The sequence below is a fragment of the Schistocerca serialis genome, chromosome 5, assembly GCF_023864345.2.
Source record: "Schistocerca serialis cubense isolate TAMUIC-IGC-003099 chromosome 5, iqSchSeri2.2, whole genome shotgun sequence".
Taxonomy (NCBI): Eukaryota; Metazoa; Arthropoda; class Insecta; order Orthoptera; family Acrididae; genus Schistocerca; species Schistocerca serialis.
Window position 1 is genome coordinate 1312112 of NC_064642.1, and position 15629 is coordinate 1327740.

The 15629-nt window shown below is 40.0% G+C and overlaps 1 protein-coding gene across 4 annotated transcripts in view; it reads left to right on the top strand.

The window, feature by feature from the left end:
* LOC126481957 (uncharacterized) overlaps positions 1 to 8853 on the top strand; it is a 67402-nt gene extending 58549 nt beyond the window's left edge. For all 4 annotated transcript variants that reach the window (XM_050105917.1, XM_050105920.1, XM_050105916.1 and 1 more), the window contains 2 exons: positions 7680 to 7746; positions 7833 to 8853. In XM_050105917.1, coding sequence (XP_049961874.1) covers positions 7680 to 7746; positions 7833 to 8217 — 452 coding nt within the window. In that variant the 3' untranslated portion in view covers positions 8218 to 8853. The remainder of the gene's footprint in view (positions 1 to 7679; positions 7747 to 7832) is intronic.
* The last annotated feature ends 6776 nt before the right edge of the window (positions 8854 to 15629 follow it).

Genomic DNA, 15629 nt, shown 5'->3' on the forward strand with positions numbered 1-15629 from the left:
GAACACATGAGGCAATGCTGACCCTATGACTTATCTTAGAAGCTAGATTAAGGAAAGGCAAACCTATGTTTCTAGCATTTGCAGACTTGGAGAAAGCTTTTGATAATATTGACTGGAATACTCTTCAAATTCTGAAGGTGGCAGGGGCAAAATACAGGAAGCGAAAGGCTATTTACAATTTGTACAGAAACCAGAGAGCAGTTATAAGAGTCGAGGGGCATGAAAGGGAAGCAGTGGTTGGGAAGGGAGTGAGACAGGGTTGTAGCCTATCCCCGATGTTATTCAATCTGTATATTGAGCAAGCAGTAAAGGAAAGAAAAGAAAAATTTGGAGTAGGTATTAAAATCCATGGAGAAGAAATAAAAACGTTGAGGTTTGCCAATGACATTGTAATTCTGTCAGAGACAACAAAGGACGTGGAAGAGCAGTTGAACGGAATGGACAGTGTCTTGAAAGGAGGATATAAGATGAAAATCAACAAAAGCAAAATGAGGATAATGGAATGTATTCGAATTAAGTCGGGTGATGCTGAGGGAATTAGTTTAGGAAATGAGATGCTTAAAGTAGTAGATGAGTTTTGCGATTTGGGGAGCAAAACAACTGATGATGGTCAAATGTAGACTGGCAATGGCAAGGAAAACGTTTCTGAAGAAGAGAAATTTGTTAACATCGAGTATAGATTTAAGTGTCAGGAAGTCGTTTCTGAAAGTATTTGTATAGAGTGTAGCCATATATGGAAGTGAAACATGGACAGTAAATAGTTTGGACAAGAAGAGAATAGAAGCTTTTGAAATGTGGTCCTAAAGAAGAATGCTGAAGATTACATGGGTAGATCACATAGCTAATGAGGAGGTATTGAATAGAATTGGGGAGAAGAGAAACTTGTAGCACAACTTGACTAGAAGAAGAGATCGGTTGGTAGGACATGTTCTGAGGCATCAAGGGTTCACCAATTTAGTATTGGAGGGCAGCGTGGAGGGTAAAAATCGTAGGGGGAGACAAAGAGATGAATACACAAAACAGATTCAGAAGAATGTAAGTTGCAGTAGGTAGTGGGAGATGCAGAAGCTTGCACAGGATACAATAGCATGGAGATCTGCATCAAACCAGTCTCTGGACTGAAGATCACAACGACAACAACCACAACAACAACAACAACAACAGGTCTGTAATTTTAGGGATGGTTTGAGTGTATCTAGTATTGCAGATGGAAAATGTGCCCCAAGTCGACAGAACATTTTAATATTCTTCTATAAATGCCATCATGGCCAGCAGAATGAGTATCTTTTAATTATGTAATGAATTTTCTAATCTGCATATACATTATATTTCTTAAACTAATGTCTGTTAATGGTGCATGCATCGCCTTAACAGGCCCTGCATTTAGTTGTTTATTGTGAGTGCGATATTTCCTTCCACTGTGAATAAGTAATATTGAATTTGGTGGCCATTTCTGCCAGAGCAATATTCTGGGGTTTGTTTCGTTTGGGTCACTATGTGTTTAATAGTGTTCTAGATTGTTTTTGCTCAGGGTTTTATTTATGTATTTGAGCCTAGGGCATGGACTTAAAGAAATTGTAAAGTTTTATGATACACAAGGTAATGGAGTTTGAACTCCTGACTACAGTTTGTCTGGTGAGTTAGATAGATGTCTTTCTTCCTAACACAACATACTTTAATCTAAGGATTTATGCATCTCTTATACTTGATTATGTTTTATTTTAGCCTTGTTTGTTCTTGAGGAAAACAAAGACTCAAAATGCTGTTGGAATATATTTAAGAAAAAGTTACATTTTCTGCCCACACTGTTGCTCTATAAATTTCTTCATAGTATTCTTTCTGTAAACATGGTATTCATTTCACTGTTTATGATTCTGCAATACTATATTCTTCTTTTGTGATATATACCTAACTGGACAGCATATTTTAGTGTTAACATTTGTCCACCGTGGTCCAATAAACCATTGATTACTGGTCTGACTGCTACACCTCTACTAGTTGTTGGATCTGAAAACAAATTGTCAGTGAGAGTTGCACCATGTCCTTCAAGCCTTGTATAGAATTTTGCTGTTAAATAATCCAAAACTGGACATTATTGACTCTAGATGCCCTTAGTCAGTACTACATGACAGAAAATTAACACTTAGTAAGTTGTTGTTTTTTTTTCTTTCTGTCACTATGTTTATTCTACAGTTCTTTGTAAGAAGCAGTAGGATAAGAGGGACACTGCATTGGTCACACTGGAAGCATTAGGCAGTCAGTCGTGCAAATAGCTTCTTACCAGAAGCATTCAGGTGTGCACAATGACTTATACAGTGTGATCTAGAGAGGGGTGATGCATCAGTCACACTGATATGTGAAGGTCTCTCTCTGCCCTGAGCAATTTTTCAAGCTCTGCATTAGTGCATTCCTCAGAATGCTTCATCCAGATGTTATCAAACTCTCGAAGACTGACATAATCTTCCCACTAGCATGAACAACACTCTCACCATTGGCCTTGATATCATCCTCAATTGTATAATTGAGGCTTCAGTCTAAACTGTTACCTGCATGTCCTCCTATTATTATGTTTTCTCTTCTTCCAAGATCCTTCTTCAAAGGTCCTAAACCACAGGTGACATTGCTGGGCCCTTCACTTGGCTTAATAATTTCAATTACTTAGTAATTACTTCCCAAAATTTTATGTGCCAGTTATGGCACTACCCTCCATGTATTACTACCCAGGAATAAGACCTCGGTCATCTTAAACTTTTTCTTCCCTTACTTACCTTGCACTTTATGCCCTGTACTATCAGACTGATTCTGAACTTCTTGTAATGAATGAATGCTTTTATCCGTGATCTCCAAACCTTGAAGCTGCTGGAGAAAGCTAGACTGAAGCTATCAGACTTACAATATCTTGTGGATCTTATTAATGATTTGGAAGTCTTGAATGTAATCCAGTCTTCCTGTCTAGCTCCAACATCACTACTGGAAACTGCAACTTGCAAAACTACAAACTCTTATTATGCTACAGCAAATCAGCTTGAAGCTTCAAGATAAGCTGCCATTTATCCAGTCTTGCCTGAGCAAGGCCTCTGTAATATGGTCAAAAAGTCAGTTTTATAGTTTTTAATTAAAAATATTTTGTACGATGATGCATTACAGCACTCAGAAGAATTTTTACCGTCATGACACTGGCGACAAAAACCCTAAGTACAAATGCTACTTACTGGTGGAAGTAATATCTTTTACACAAGGAGGAGGCAAGTTACCTCAAAATCAGGAATTGGCTTGACAGCAAGGCTATAATATGGAGTGTAAATCCAAGGTGCCATCTGTGAATTTAACTTTTCACTATTCAACTGGAAACCTTTTAGATATTTTACATACTTTTAGATCGACTATTCACGTTGGTGTGTAGAATATATGAGTCTGGCAACATACCATCTGACTTTCGGAAAAGCATCATCCACACAATTCCGAAGACGGCAAGAGCTGACAAGTGCGAGAATTATCGCACAATCAGCTTAACAGCTCATGCATCGAAGCTGCTCACAAGAATAATATACAGAAGAATGGAAAAGAAAATTGAGAATGTGCTAGGTGACGATCAGTTTGGCTTTAGGAAAAGCAAAGGGACGAGATAGGCAATTCTGACGTTATGGCTAATAATGGAAGCAAGGCAAAGAAAAATCAAGACACTTTCATAGGATTTGTCGACCTGGAAAAAGCGTTCAACAATATAAAATGGTGCAAGCTGTTTGAGATTCTGAAAAAAGTAGGGGTAAGCTATAGGGAGAGACGGGTCATATACAATATGTACAACAACCAAGAGGGAATAATAATAAGAGTGGACGATCAAGAACGAAGTGCTCGTATTAAGAAGGGTGTAAGACATGGCTGTAGCCTTTCGCCCCTACTCTTCAATCTGTACATCGAGGAAGCAATGATGGAAATAAAAGAAAGGTTCAGGAGTGGAATTAAAGTACAAGGTGAAAGGATATCAATGATATGATTCGCTGATGACATTGCTATCTTGAGTGGAAGTGCAGAAGAATTAAATGATCTGCTGAACGGAATGAACAGTCTAATGAGTACACAGTATGGTTTGAGAGTAAATCGGAGAAAGATGAAGGTAATGAGAAGTAGTAGAAATGAGAACAGCGAGAAACTTAACATCAGGATTGATGGCCACGAAGTCAATGAAGTTAAGGAATTCTGCTACCTAGGCAGTAAAATAACCAATGACGGACGGAGCAAGGAGGACATCAAAAGCAGACTCGCTATGGCAAAAAAAGGCATTTCTGGCCAAGAGAAGTCTACTAATATCAAATACCGGCCTTAATTTGAGGAAGACATTTCTGAGGATGTACGTCTGGAGTACAGCATTGTATGGTAGTGAAACATGGACTGTGGGAAAACCGGAACAGAAGAAAATCGAAGCATTTGAGATGTGGTGCTATAGACGAATGTTGAAAATTAGGTGGACTGATAAGATAAGGAATGAGGAGGTTCTACGCAGAATCGGAGAGGAAAGGAATATGTGGAAAACACTGATAAGGAGAAGGGACAGGATGATAGGACATCTGCTAAGACATGAGGGAATGACTTCCATGGTACTAGAGGGAGCTGTAGAGGGCAAAAACTGTAGAGGAAGACAGAGATTGGAATACGTCAAGCAAATAATTGTGGACGTAGGTTGCAAGTGCTACTCTGAGATGAAGAGGTTAGCACAGGAACGGAATTTGTGGCGGGCCGCATCAAACCAGTCAGTAGACTGATGACCAAAAAAAAAAAGATCTTCTTAATTATCTTACATATACAGAACATAGGATTCATTGAGCTTGCTACATCATGCTGTTTTCATACACTATTTATTTCTTAATGAACTGCATGTCATCTTAATGTTTAGTGGAATGTAAAATAGTGTTCAATATTAATTTCTATATTCCAGTTATAATAGCTTTGCTACACTATGTGATCAAAAGTATCAAGATACCTGGCTGAAAATAACTTACAGGGTTGTGAAGCCCTCCATCAGTAATGCTGGAATTCAATGTGGTGCTGCCCCACCCATAGCCTTGATGACAGCTTCTACTCTTGCAGGCATACGTTCAATCAGGTGCTGAAAGGTTTCTTGGGGAATGGCAGCCCCTGGAGTGCTGCACTGAGGAGAGGTATCAATGTCAGTCAGTGAGGCCTGGCATGAAGTCAGCATTCCAAAACATCCCAATGGTGTTCTATAGGAATCAGGTCAGGACTCTGTGCATGCCATTTCATTACAGGGATTTTATTGTCATGTAACCACTCCACCACAGGTTGTGCATTATGAACAGCTGCTCGATTATGTTGAAAGATGCAGTCGCCATCCCCAAATTGCTCTTCAACAATGGGAAGTAAGAAGGTGCTTAAGACGTCAGTGTAGGCCTGTGCTGTGATAGTGCCACACACAACAACAAGGGGTGCTAGCCCCCTCCACGAAAAACACAGTCACACCATAACACCACCGCCTCTGAATTTTACTGTTGGCATTACACACGCTGGCAGATGACGTTCACTGATCATTCACCATACCCACACCCTGCCATTGAATCGCCACATTGTGTACTGTGATTTGTCACTCCACACAACATTTTTCCACTGTTCAGTCGTCCAATGTATATGCTCCTTACACCAAGTAAGGCATCATTTGGCATTTACCAGCGTGATGTGTGGCTTATGAGCAGCTGCCCGACCATGAAATCCAAGTTTTTTCACCACCCGCCTAACTGTCGTAGTACTTGCAGTGGATCCTGATGCAGTTTGGAATTCCTGTGTGATGGTTTGGATAGATGTGTGCCGGTTACACATTATGACCATCTTCAACTGTTGGCGGTCTCTGTCAGTCAACAGACAAGGTTGGCCTGGACACTTTTGTGGTGTATGTGTCCCTTCCCATTTCCCCTACACTATCACATCAGAAACAGTGGACCTAGGGATGCTTAGGAGTGTAGATATCTCGCACACAGACGTATGATACAAGTGACACCCAATCAGCTGACCACGTTCAAAGTCCGTGAGTTCCGCAGAGGTGCCCCATTCTGCTCTCTCACGATGTCTAATGACTACTGAGGTCGCTGATATGGAGTACGTGGCAGTAGGTGGCAGCACAATGCACCTAATATGAAAAACGTATGTTTTTGGGGGTTTCCGGATACTTTTGATTCCATAGTGTATGGCCAACACTGTATGTATCATAACTTGCAATATATTAAAAGAAATCTTTTGTAATACAAAATATCTCATGCCAGTCAGAGAAGTTAAGTAAAAAGTGATGCAAAGTTGAGTAGTAGAACTCAATAATGATAATTTCTAGAAGATTATGTAACTGTTACTAATGTCCAAGCTGATCTAACATAACATATGAGATGTGTTCAAAAACTTCTGGAACTTTTTCCACATAACTTTCCTGCGCTTACCTTTGTGTATGGTCTTCTCTAAATACTCTCCTCCACAATTGATGTTACAGATTTGGCAGCAACACATTCCATTCCAAGATGTTGCGCAAGGATTTTGTGACGTGTTCGAACTGAAATTTTACATTCTTCTGCAATCTCTTTGACAGTCAGTCTTCGATTGGCACGCACAATTTCGTTGATGTTTCTGACACGAGGCTCATCGGAGGATGTCAAAGGGCATCCTGAACGAGGGTCGTCTTTAATTTCTGTCTGGCCATTTTTAAAACCTGTGGACCATTTGTAACACTGATTATGGCTTAAGCACTCATCACGGTAGGTTTGCTGTGTCATTTGATGTGTGTCTGTAAAAAACGTGCTACTCAATACAGCACTGAACAATAACTAACAGACATACACAGTTAACTTCCAGTAGTTACACATTAAACACAGACATGTGCAGGGATGCCAACAGCATTTCGCTCCAACACACCAATGGCTCGAAATTATGAATGTTCCAGAATTTAAAATTTGACATAATCAGTGACAGCATTGCAGTACTATTTTTCCGTATCCTTCTGTAAACTAATGGTACAAAGCCTGTTGAAGAAAAAGCAGTCAACAGTTGTTCCAGTTGGTACACAGAATAAAAGTTACCTGAAGAGGAGTCATAGTCTTTGGTTGTTTCTCGGGAATCCACCCTGGTCACCATTAAATCAAAATGAGAGAAATGAGAGTCTCCAATTACAAGTGTGATGCAGCACTTTACAGAAATTTAATTCAGGTTTTAGCCACGAGCCACAGCAATGCTCAGCAGCACAGCCATTGCCCATGCCACACACATACGGAAGGTCCCATATTTGTCTCCCTGCAGGGGACACTATGGGTACTATTTTCATCCGGTTCTGAGAGCTGCTCTGCACATGCATAATTTCTTCTTCTGTGTCTTAATGAATTTGGATGCCAGTTGTGTTTCGCATCATTAACTCCTACAACCAAGTGAAGAGAAGATGTCAAACAGTTCTCAGACAGTTGAACTGAAGGGCCAGGGCTGTGTAGGTGTTTGTGTTTGTGTTTGTGTGTGTGTGTGTGTGTGTGTGTGTGTGTGTGTGTGTGTGTGTGTGTAATCTACAGTATGAAACACATGTGGAATTAAAATTTTTTGTTTAATCCATGTAGTACCCTCTCTGTAAAAACTTAATAAAGTGGGATTTAAAGGTAATTCTGTGTTTGATGTACACTGTTTTATTTATATCATTACAGATATGTTAAATCAGCCATCACTGCAGGCTAAAATATTGCGCAAAATACTTCCGAAACCAGTCTCCCTGTAAGTAATGTTCATTGTGATAAATTGTTGAATTTATATATTGTAGTAAGAAAGAAACCACTATTGACAGAGACCTTTTTTTGTAGGAGTTCTGGAGAAGTTTCTGTCAGGGAGACCTTCACTGGGTCAGCTACTTCTACTGACGAAGAAATGGCCACAGTCAGTGCCGCCACTGCAGTACCAGAGAATGCTGACAGCCAACTGCCGATTGAAACAACCAACAATATCTCACTTGTGGAGTCAGCTGAAGCAAATGAAATAGATAGTTTTGCATCCCATTTGTCTGATGTTAAAGATTTCAGTTTTGAACCATATGGTTTTCATTTTGATTTTAACTGTGAGAAATCGGATGAAAAAGCCTTTCCATGTTCATCATGTGGAGAAATGTTTCTTTTTAAGAACAGTCTAATTGCTCACGAGGCAAAATATCATCCAGAATGTTACTCGGTTACGGAAAATGTGTCCAAGTAGTTAAGCAGAGAGAAAGAGTTCGTTGAAGATGAATATGATTGTAAATTTAAGCCAAAATCCGAGACCTCCTGTTGAAAACTTTGTTGGAACATTTCTTATTCTTACTCAAATGTTTCCCTAAGTCAGTATATTGCCTAGATATCCGACTGAAGTACACTTTGATTTATTAGGTGTGCTTCAACCATTTGTTAAATTTTCTCACCATGGGATTGTGTTTCAAAAGAAATGACATATCAACTGGTAGTTTCCTTATTTCATTAGGGCAATTTTCATACAAAATGTGGCATGGATTTTTTAAAATTATTGTCAGAAATGGCTTATTGTTTTGATCGACTCAGTGGACAGATGCTCTTTAGAAAAGCCAGATAACTAATCACTTCGTAAAAAATTTCATCCAGTCATATCCTGTTCATCCAGCATTGATGAAATTTCAATTCTTTGGATTTGGTAGCATTTAATCAAGAACTTGTCATAAAAAGTGACTTGTAATACTGATAATACTCAATGTGTTACATATAAATCCATTTTATTGTTCATGTTAATTTTTTCCTTGCTTCTCCTTCTGTAATGTCTTCACATGTTATTAATGTGATAAGCTGTCCAAGTAAAATAAAATAAATTGTGTATAAGCTGGTATTGTCAAAAACCTTTTGTTACAGTGGATGTATGAACTTAAAATAATGCATGCTGATACACATTCACATTTTCATGTTATAATTTGCGAAAATAGTTTTCAGTCCTTTGCATATATTTTTTTATTAAAGGAAAAACAATGATAAAATCTTATTTCATGGCTATATGTAACTTAACAACTTAAAACCGTGCACTGGAATGACACCCGGACCTAGAGCCCTGCATTTCCTTAACAGTGCACCACCAACTACGCAATCTGAGCGCAAATCGTGGACTTAAAGGAAGTTGTATTCCTGCTCAGGCTGTTCTTTTATTTTGAAATAAGCACTTTATTTCATTATTTAGCAATGAGCTAATGTTGCTCTCTTGGATATTATTAAGCTATATCACAGTGAAAACTGCTATGCTTATAACACATTGTATTCCAGCACCAGGATGGGAAAAGAATAACGTTTGATGGAGTTTGACACAACAATTATAGGTATGGGCGCAACTATTATAGATGAGAAATCCATATGTATAATGGAAAAGTGCAACCATTGTGTGAGATGTTGGAAGACTCAGTTGGGGAGAGGGAGGGGGGGGGGGTGCATACAGATACTGCCCCCACCCCCACTCCTTCCCAAAAAAAAAAATTCACTTGGACATTTGCATGCTCTAAGGAAGGCAGAGCTGACAGTAAAAATTAGTAAAGTGAAGAAATATGCAATCGGTAATTTTCATTGACAACAATTTTTGTCTATGAGTGAATCAAACTGTCACATCCTTGAAGCTACTATCAGTCAGTTAAACATCTTCTAGCTCCAACTACGTTCTGTACTGTCCTCTCATAAGTTTCATGAAGGAGTGGAAGATCTTTTAAATCAGAAGGTTTGGCATTCCAGTCTGAGCTACCAGAGAGGGCGGTCATGTGTGCTTGAGGTGTGTGTGTGTGTGTGTGTGTGTGTGTGTGTGTGTGTTTTTGTGTGTGTGTGTGTGTGTGCGTGAGAGAGAGAGAGAGAGAGAGAGAGAGAGAGAGCAGGGGGGTTTTCTTTTCTGAAGAAGGTTTTGGCCAAAAGCTAAATGTGTAACAGTATTTTCATTGTGCCTGTCAGCAACTCGACGTGTCATCTTCATGGTGAGTAGCAATCTGTCTTTTTCCTAATATTGTAGAATTGTTTGTGCCTTATCCATGCTACATTATGGAGAAAAGAGTGACAGCATTCTCTGCTAAGACTGCATTAGGTCTACCCACTCAGTGATCAAAAGAAGACCACAGAAAGAAACAGCTTTTCTTAATGTTTCTGTAAATGGAAAAAAAGCTACAGCAAAGTTCACAAGAAAAGTCTTTTCCATAGAGCATCCGTCACAGTTACTCAGCAATGTGGAAACAGCACACCTGCGATTAGCTAACTCACGCAACATCTGCTGTATGATCAGGAGAAATGTGTAACCACTTTATAAGTAGTTATCAGTTCATGTGTATTCCTAGACAGAACAGGAAACACTTAGGTCATTTGAAATGAAAAAAATCACTGGAAACCTTGTGAGTCTTCATGATGAGAGAAAGAGCAGTGTACCAGAACTGAAGATCTGAATGGAGCACTGTAACACTTGGGGTTGGCGCCAGCAGTGTGGAAATGGTGGCATACATTCTTTATGTATATTGCATCAGCCCTAAGACGATAAAACTAAACGACCCTTTTTTTAGTATATACAGTCTGCCAATTCCAGGGCACAAATGTCGGCAACTACCGTCGAACACATCCTTCTAGGACCCTCACTATGAACTGAATCACTTATTACTAAAATATAACTCCTCAAAAACTGAAAATGCAGATTTTGTTAGTTTTGGTTTATTTGAGCCATACATTGCATAGATTGGAATGAGACAAAGGCTTTTACTGAGAGGTATTACAAACAACGTTTACCTTCAAAGATGGGTTTGTAAGTTTAACATTCCAATGAAAAAGAAGCCAAAATTTGCAAAGACAATGATGATTGTTTGGCTCTGTCTGTTGTTTAGATACAGAACCTCCCACTTCCACATTACCTAGCGAAGACCCTTTTGTCTATTTTTTTTCTCCCCTCCCCCCACCTTGGGCCGTTGTGGGTTTTTAACTTTGAGATACACCACATAATCTGTATTGTTGTTGTTGTCATGAATGTCAAGGTAAGAAAGATTGTAATAAAGTGTCTCTCTTTCTATTCTATAACACTGAGAACATGGTCTCCAAAAACATAAGGGAACTCTACTTCTTTGGCAACATATGCCAAGGCAAAAGTTGCATTCACACAGTTCCTGGTAATAAGAACATTATTGATCTTAACAGACAGTACCAGATCTGATCAAATCTGCCACTAATTCCGTATTATGAGGCACTCTTTATCTACCATCTGCTGGTGTCCTTGGTGTTGTAAAAAGAAAGTTCCAGATGTGCTACTGAGTGGTCATTGCAGATCAGTATATGACACTTATTATTGAATCCAGCTGCCTTGGTCGCTTTAAAGTTTATGCAGTAAAATGAAGTGAACGATCCCTTTATGCAAAAAAAAGGTCACTCTATCAGATGAAACAATGAGAAAAGGCAGTAAAAAAAAAAAGGACAAAGATGTATTTGCTCCCAACCAGTTACTGTACTAAGAGTACAGTTCAGGAAAACTGAAAGGACACAAGTAGTTGCCGAGCTCTATATTGGAGGACTCGAAGTCCATACCTGCTCTGACCAGCATGGTGCTAGGGGTCATCTGCATCAGGTCTCTCTCTCTCTCTCTCTCTCTCTCTCTCTCTCTCTCTCTACCGCCCCACTCTCGAATGGTGCACGGAGAAGCTAGAACTTAAAATTTTCTGTATGAGCCCTGATTTCTCCTATTTTATCGTGATGATTATTTCCCCCTATGTAGGTGGGTATGTTGAACAACTTGCTAGTTTAAATAAGCCTTAAAAACGAAATTCGGCAATACAAGCTTGGAAACATATGTAGTTTACTTGGTGACTGAATAGAAATTTAGCACTGGATTTCTGTCTGATATCATCTTCATGATTGTTCCAAATATTTTGCAGTCAACTGTCAGGCCGGCAATCTACAATACAATGTTTGAAATGTTGTTATTCCGAGAATGTTGTCGGTTCCTACTTAACCCTACCATATTTTCCCCGTGAAAATACTGGGATCCCAGAAAAGCTGTGATAAACTAATCAGCAGTTCCTTAAATACTGTAACATGTGTGGGCCTTAGTATGTAAAACCCGACTGTACTTAAATTTCTTGTAGAAATTACGAGGAAGTATCAAGTCGACCCTCTCATTGTTGTAATTAATGTGACAAGAAATTACGAGGAAGTATCAAGTCAACCCTCTCATTATTGTAATTAATGTGAAAGCTCTGTGGTCTTCAATATCTGAGCTTTGATTTAGTGACACCCGTTTAATGTCTATCTTCTGGTGTCTTCCCAGACTTCCTTAAACTGGCGCGCACAGTACCTATATATAAGAAGGGGGATCCATGCGAGGTTTCCAGCTTCAGACCAATCTCAGTGGCACCAGTGTTAGCCAAAGTTACTGAGTCTGTGATGCACTGCATTACTTTGAGGAAAACAGCTTATTCCAAAACACACAGCACGGATTCTGCAAAGGGAGATCAACAGTGACAGCCACACTGGACGTATTAAAAACGATTCGACAGAGTTTTGAAAAGAGAGAGTGAGTGAGTGAGTGTGTGTGTGTGTGTGTGTGTGTGTGTGTGTGTGTGTGTGTGTGTGTGTGTGTCACTGACACTCTGTGACCTCAGCAAAACCTTTGACTGCTTCTCACACACAACACTATTAGCCAAGTTAAGATGCTATGGCGTTGGTGGTGTTGTTCTATCAACACTCCAATCTTATTTGGAAAACCGAAAGCAGGTAGTATCAGTGCACAGAGTAACTTCTCTTGAACAAAAACTGGAACATGGAGTTCCCCAAGGATCAGTCTTTGGACCTTTCCTATTCCTCATATATGTCTATGATACGAGCTGTAATAGTCAAATGTTGCAGTTTGCAGATGACACTACCCTTATTGCCAAAGGACATACAGCTGCAGAAGCTCTTGGTGCATCAAATTTGATTTTTGAAGAAATAAAAGAATGGTTCATCATAAATAAAATGAAGATCAATGAAGAGAAAAACCAACATTTGATATGCAGTCCAACCAACATTGAAGAGCGAGAAAACATGGAGACTGTCAGACTACTGGGCTTCAAGATTGACAGTAAACTCTCCATGAATGATCACACTGCATATGTATGCACCAAACTTTCTCGTGTGATATACCTACTGAGGAAGCTGAAGAGGGTAATAGCTGACCAGTTTCTCACAATAGTCTACCATGCACTCTTCCACAGCAACATTAGCTATGGGCTGTTGTTGTGGGGACACTCCTCAGGCTCTAAAGATGTGTTCCTACTACAAAAAAAAGCCATCAGGATCATATCCTCTAGCGAAAGACTGGACCACTGTAAGCCTATTTTGACCAGGCTAGGCATAATGACTGCTTTTAGCCAGTATGTGTTTTTCTGCCTCATTTGTATAAAAGAAAATCAAAGGAATTTTAGCATAAGACAAGAAACACATAATCATGACACTCGCTGTAAGAGGAACATTGAAGTGCCAAGGTGTCGACTATCAAGTACACAAGACAGCTTTCCAACAGTCGCCCTAAAAATGTACAATCAACTGCCTCCAGAAGTGAAATCCCTGACTTGACTTACTTGACTTAATTCCTTTGGCCCCTATGGGGGCATAGGGCATCCAGGAGAACTTGCCATCCGTCTCTGTCTTTGGCCATTTGCCTCAATTCTGCCCAGGTCTTGCCAACTCTTTTTGCTTCCCCTTCCACTGTCCTCTTCCATGTGCTCCTTGGTCTTCCTCTCTTCCTTGTTCCCTGGGGATTCCATTCCAATGCTTTTTTCTCGATGGCTCCATCTGGTTTTCTCAGGGTGTGCCCCAACCAGCCCCACTTTCTCTCTCGTATCTGGTCTTCTATAGGTATCTGGTTTGTAATTCGCCAGAGCTCCTCATTACATATTTTTTCTGGCCACCAGATATTCATGATGCGTCGAAGACGTCTATTTATGAAGCTTTGTAACTGGAATGTTATCTTTTTATCCATTTTCCAGCTTTCACTGGCGTACAGAAGAACAGCCTTCACATTTGTATTAAAAATACGGATTTTTGTTTTGTACATGATATTTCTATTTTTTCACATTGGATACAATTGTATGAAAGCAGCTTTTGCCTTTTTTAATGCGGTTTTTCAAGTCATCTCCAGCTCCACCATCTTCCGCCACTATACTACCCAGATACAGGAATGAGTTGACAGTATCCACCCGCTGGTAACCTATTAACAATGGCACCTCCATGTTCCCTGAATTTACTCTCATTTCCTTTGTTTTGCCTATATTTATCTTGAGGCCAGCAGTCTCTGCTTTTTCTTTCAGCAAGTTTAATTTAGTTTGCATATCATTCAGCCTTGGAGCTAATAAAACTATGTCGTCTGCAAAATCCAAATCCTCCAGACGTTCGTGGATCCCCCACTGGATTCCTCGTCTCCTGCCTGCTGTGACTCTTCTCATAACAGAGTCTAGAACTAGTAGAAAAAGTGTTGGTGACAAAATGCAACCCTGCCACCTGAATTATTTCGGAAAAGAAATTGCTCAGGACTTGAAACAACATCCCCTATATTCCTTGGAAGAGTTTTTCAACAGTGGTTCTAGTGAATGGACAAAATGATAAATGTTGTTATGTTTTATATACAGGGTGTTACAAAAAGGTACGGCCAAACTTTCAGGACACATTCCTCATACACAAAGAAAGAAAATATTTTATGTGGATACGTGTTCGGAAACGCATACTTTCCATGTTAGAGCTCATTTTATTACTTCTCTTCAAATCACATTAATCATGGAATGGAAACACACAGCAACAGAACGTACCAGCGTGACTTCAAACACTTTGTTACAGGAAATGTTCAAAATGTACTCCGTTAGCGAGGATACATGCATCCACCCTCCGTCGCATGAAATCCCTGATGTGCTGATGCAGCCCTGGAGAATGGCGTATTGTATCACAGCCGTCCACAATATGAGCACGAAGAGTCTTTACATTTGGTACCAGGGTTGCGTAGACAAGAGCTTTCAGATGCCCCCATAAATGAAAGTCAAGAGGGTTGAGGTCCGGAGAGCGTGGAGGCCATGGAATTGGTCCGCCTCTACCAATCCATCAGTCACCAAATCTGTTGTTGAGAAGTGTACGAACACTTCGACTGAAATGTGCAGGAGCTCCATCGTGCATGAACCACATGTTGTGTCGTACTTGTAAAGGCACATGTTCTAGCAGCACAGGTAGAGTATCCAGTATGAAATCATGATCACGTGCTCCATTGAGGGTAGGTGGAAGAACATGGGGCCCAATCAAGACATCACCAACAATGCCTGCCCAAACGTTCACAGAAAATCTGTGTTGATGACGTGATTGCACAATTGCGTGCGGATTCTCGTCAGCCCACACATGCTGATTGTGAAAATTTACAATTTGATCATGTTGGATTGAAGCCTCATCCGTAAAGAGAACATTTGCACTGAAATGTGATTGACACATTGTTGGATGAACCATTCGCAGAAGTGTACCCGTGGAGGCCAATCAGCTGCTGACAGTGCCTGCACACGCTGTACATGGTACGGAAACAACTGGTTCTCCCGTAGCACTCTCCATACAGTGACGTGGTCAACGTTACCTTGTACAGCATCAACTTCTCTGGCGCCG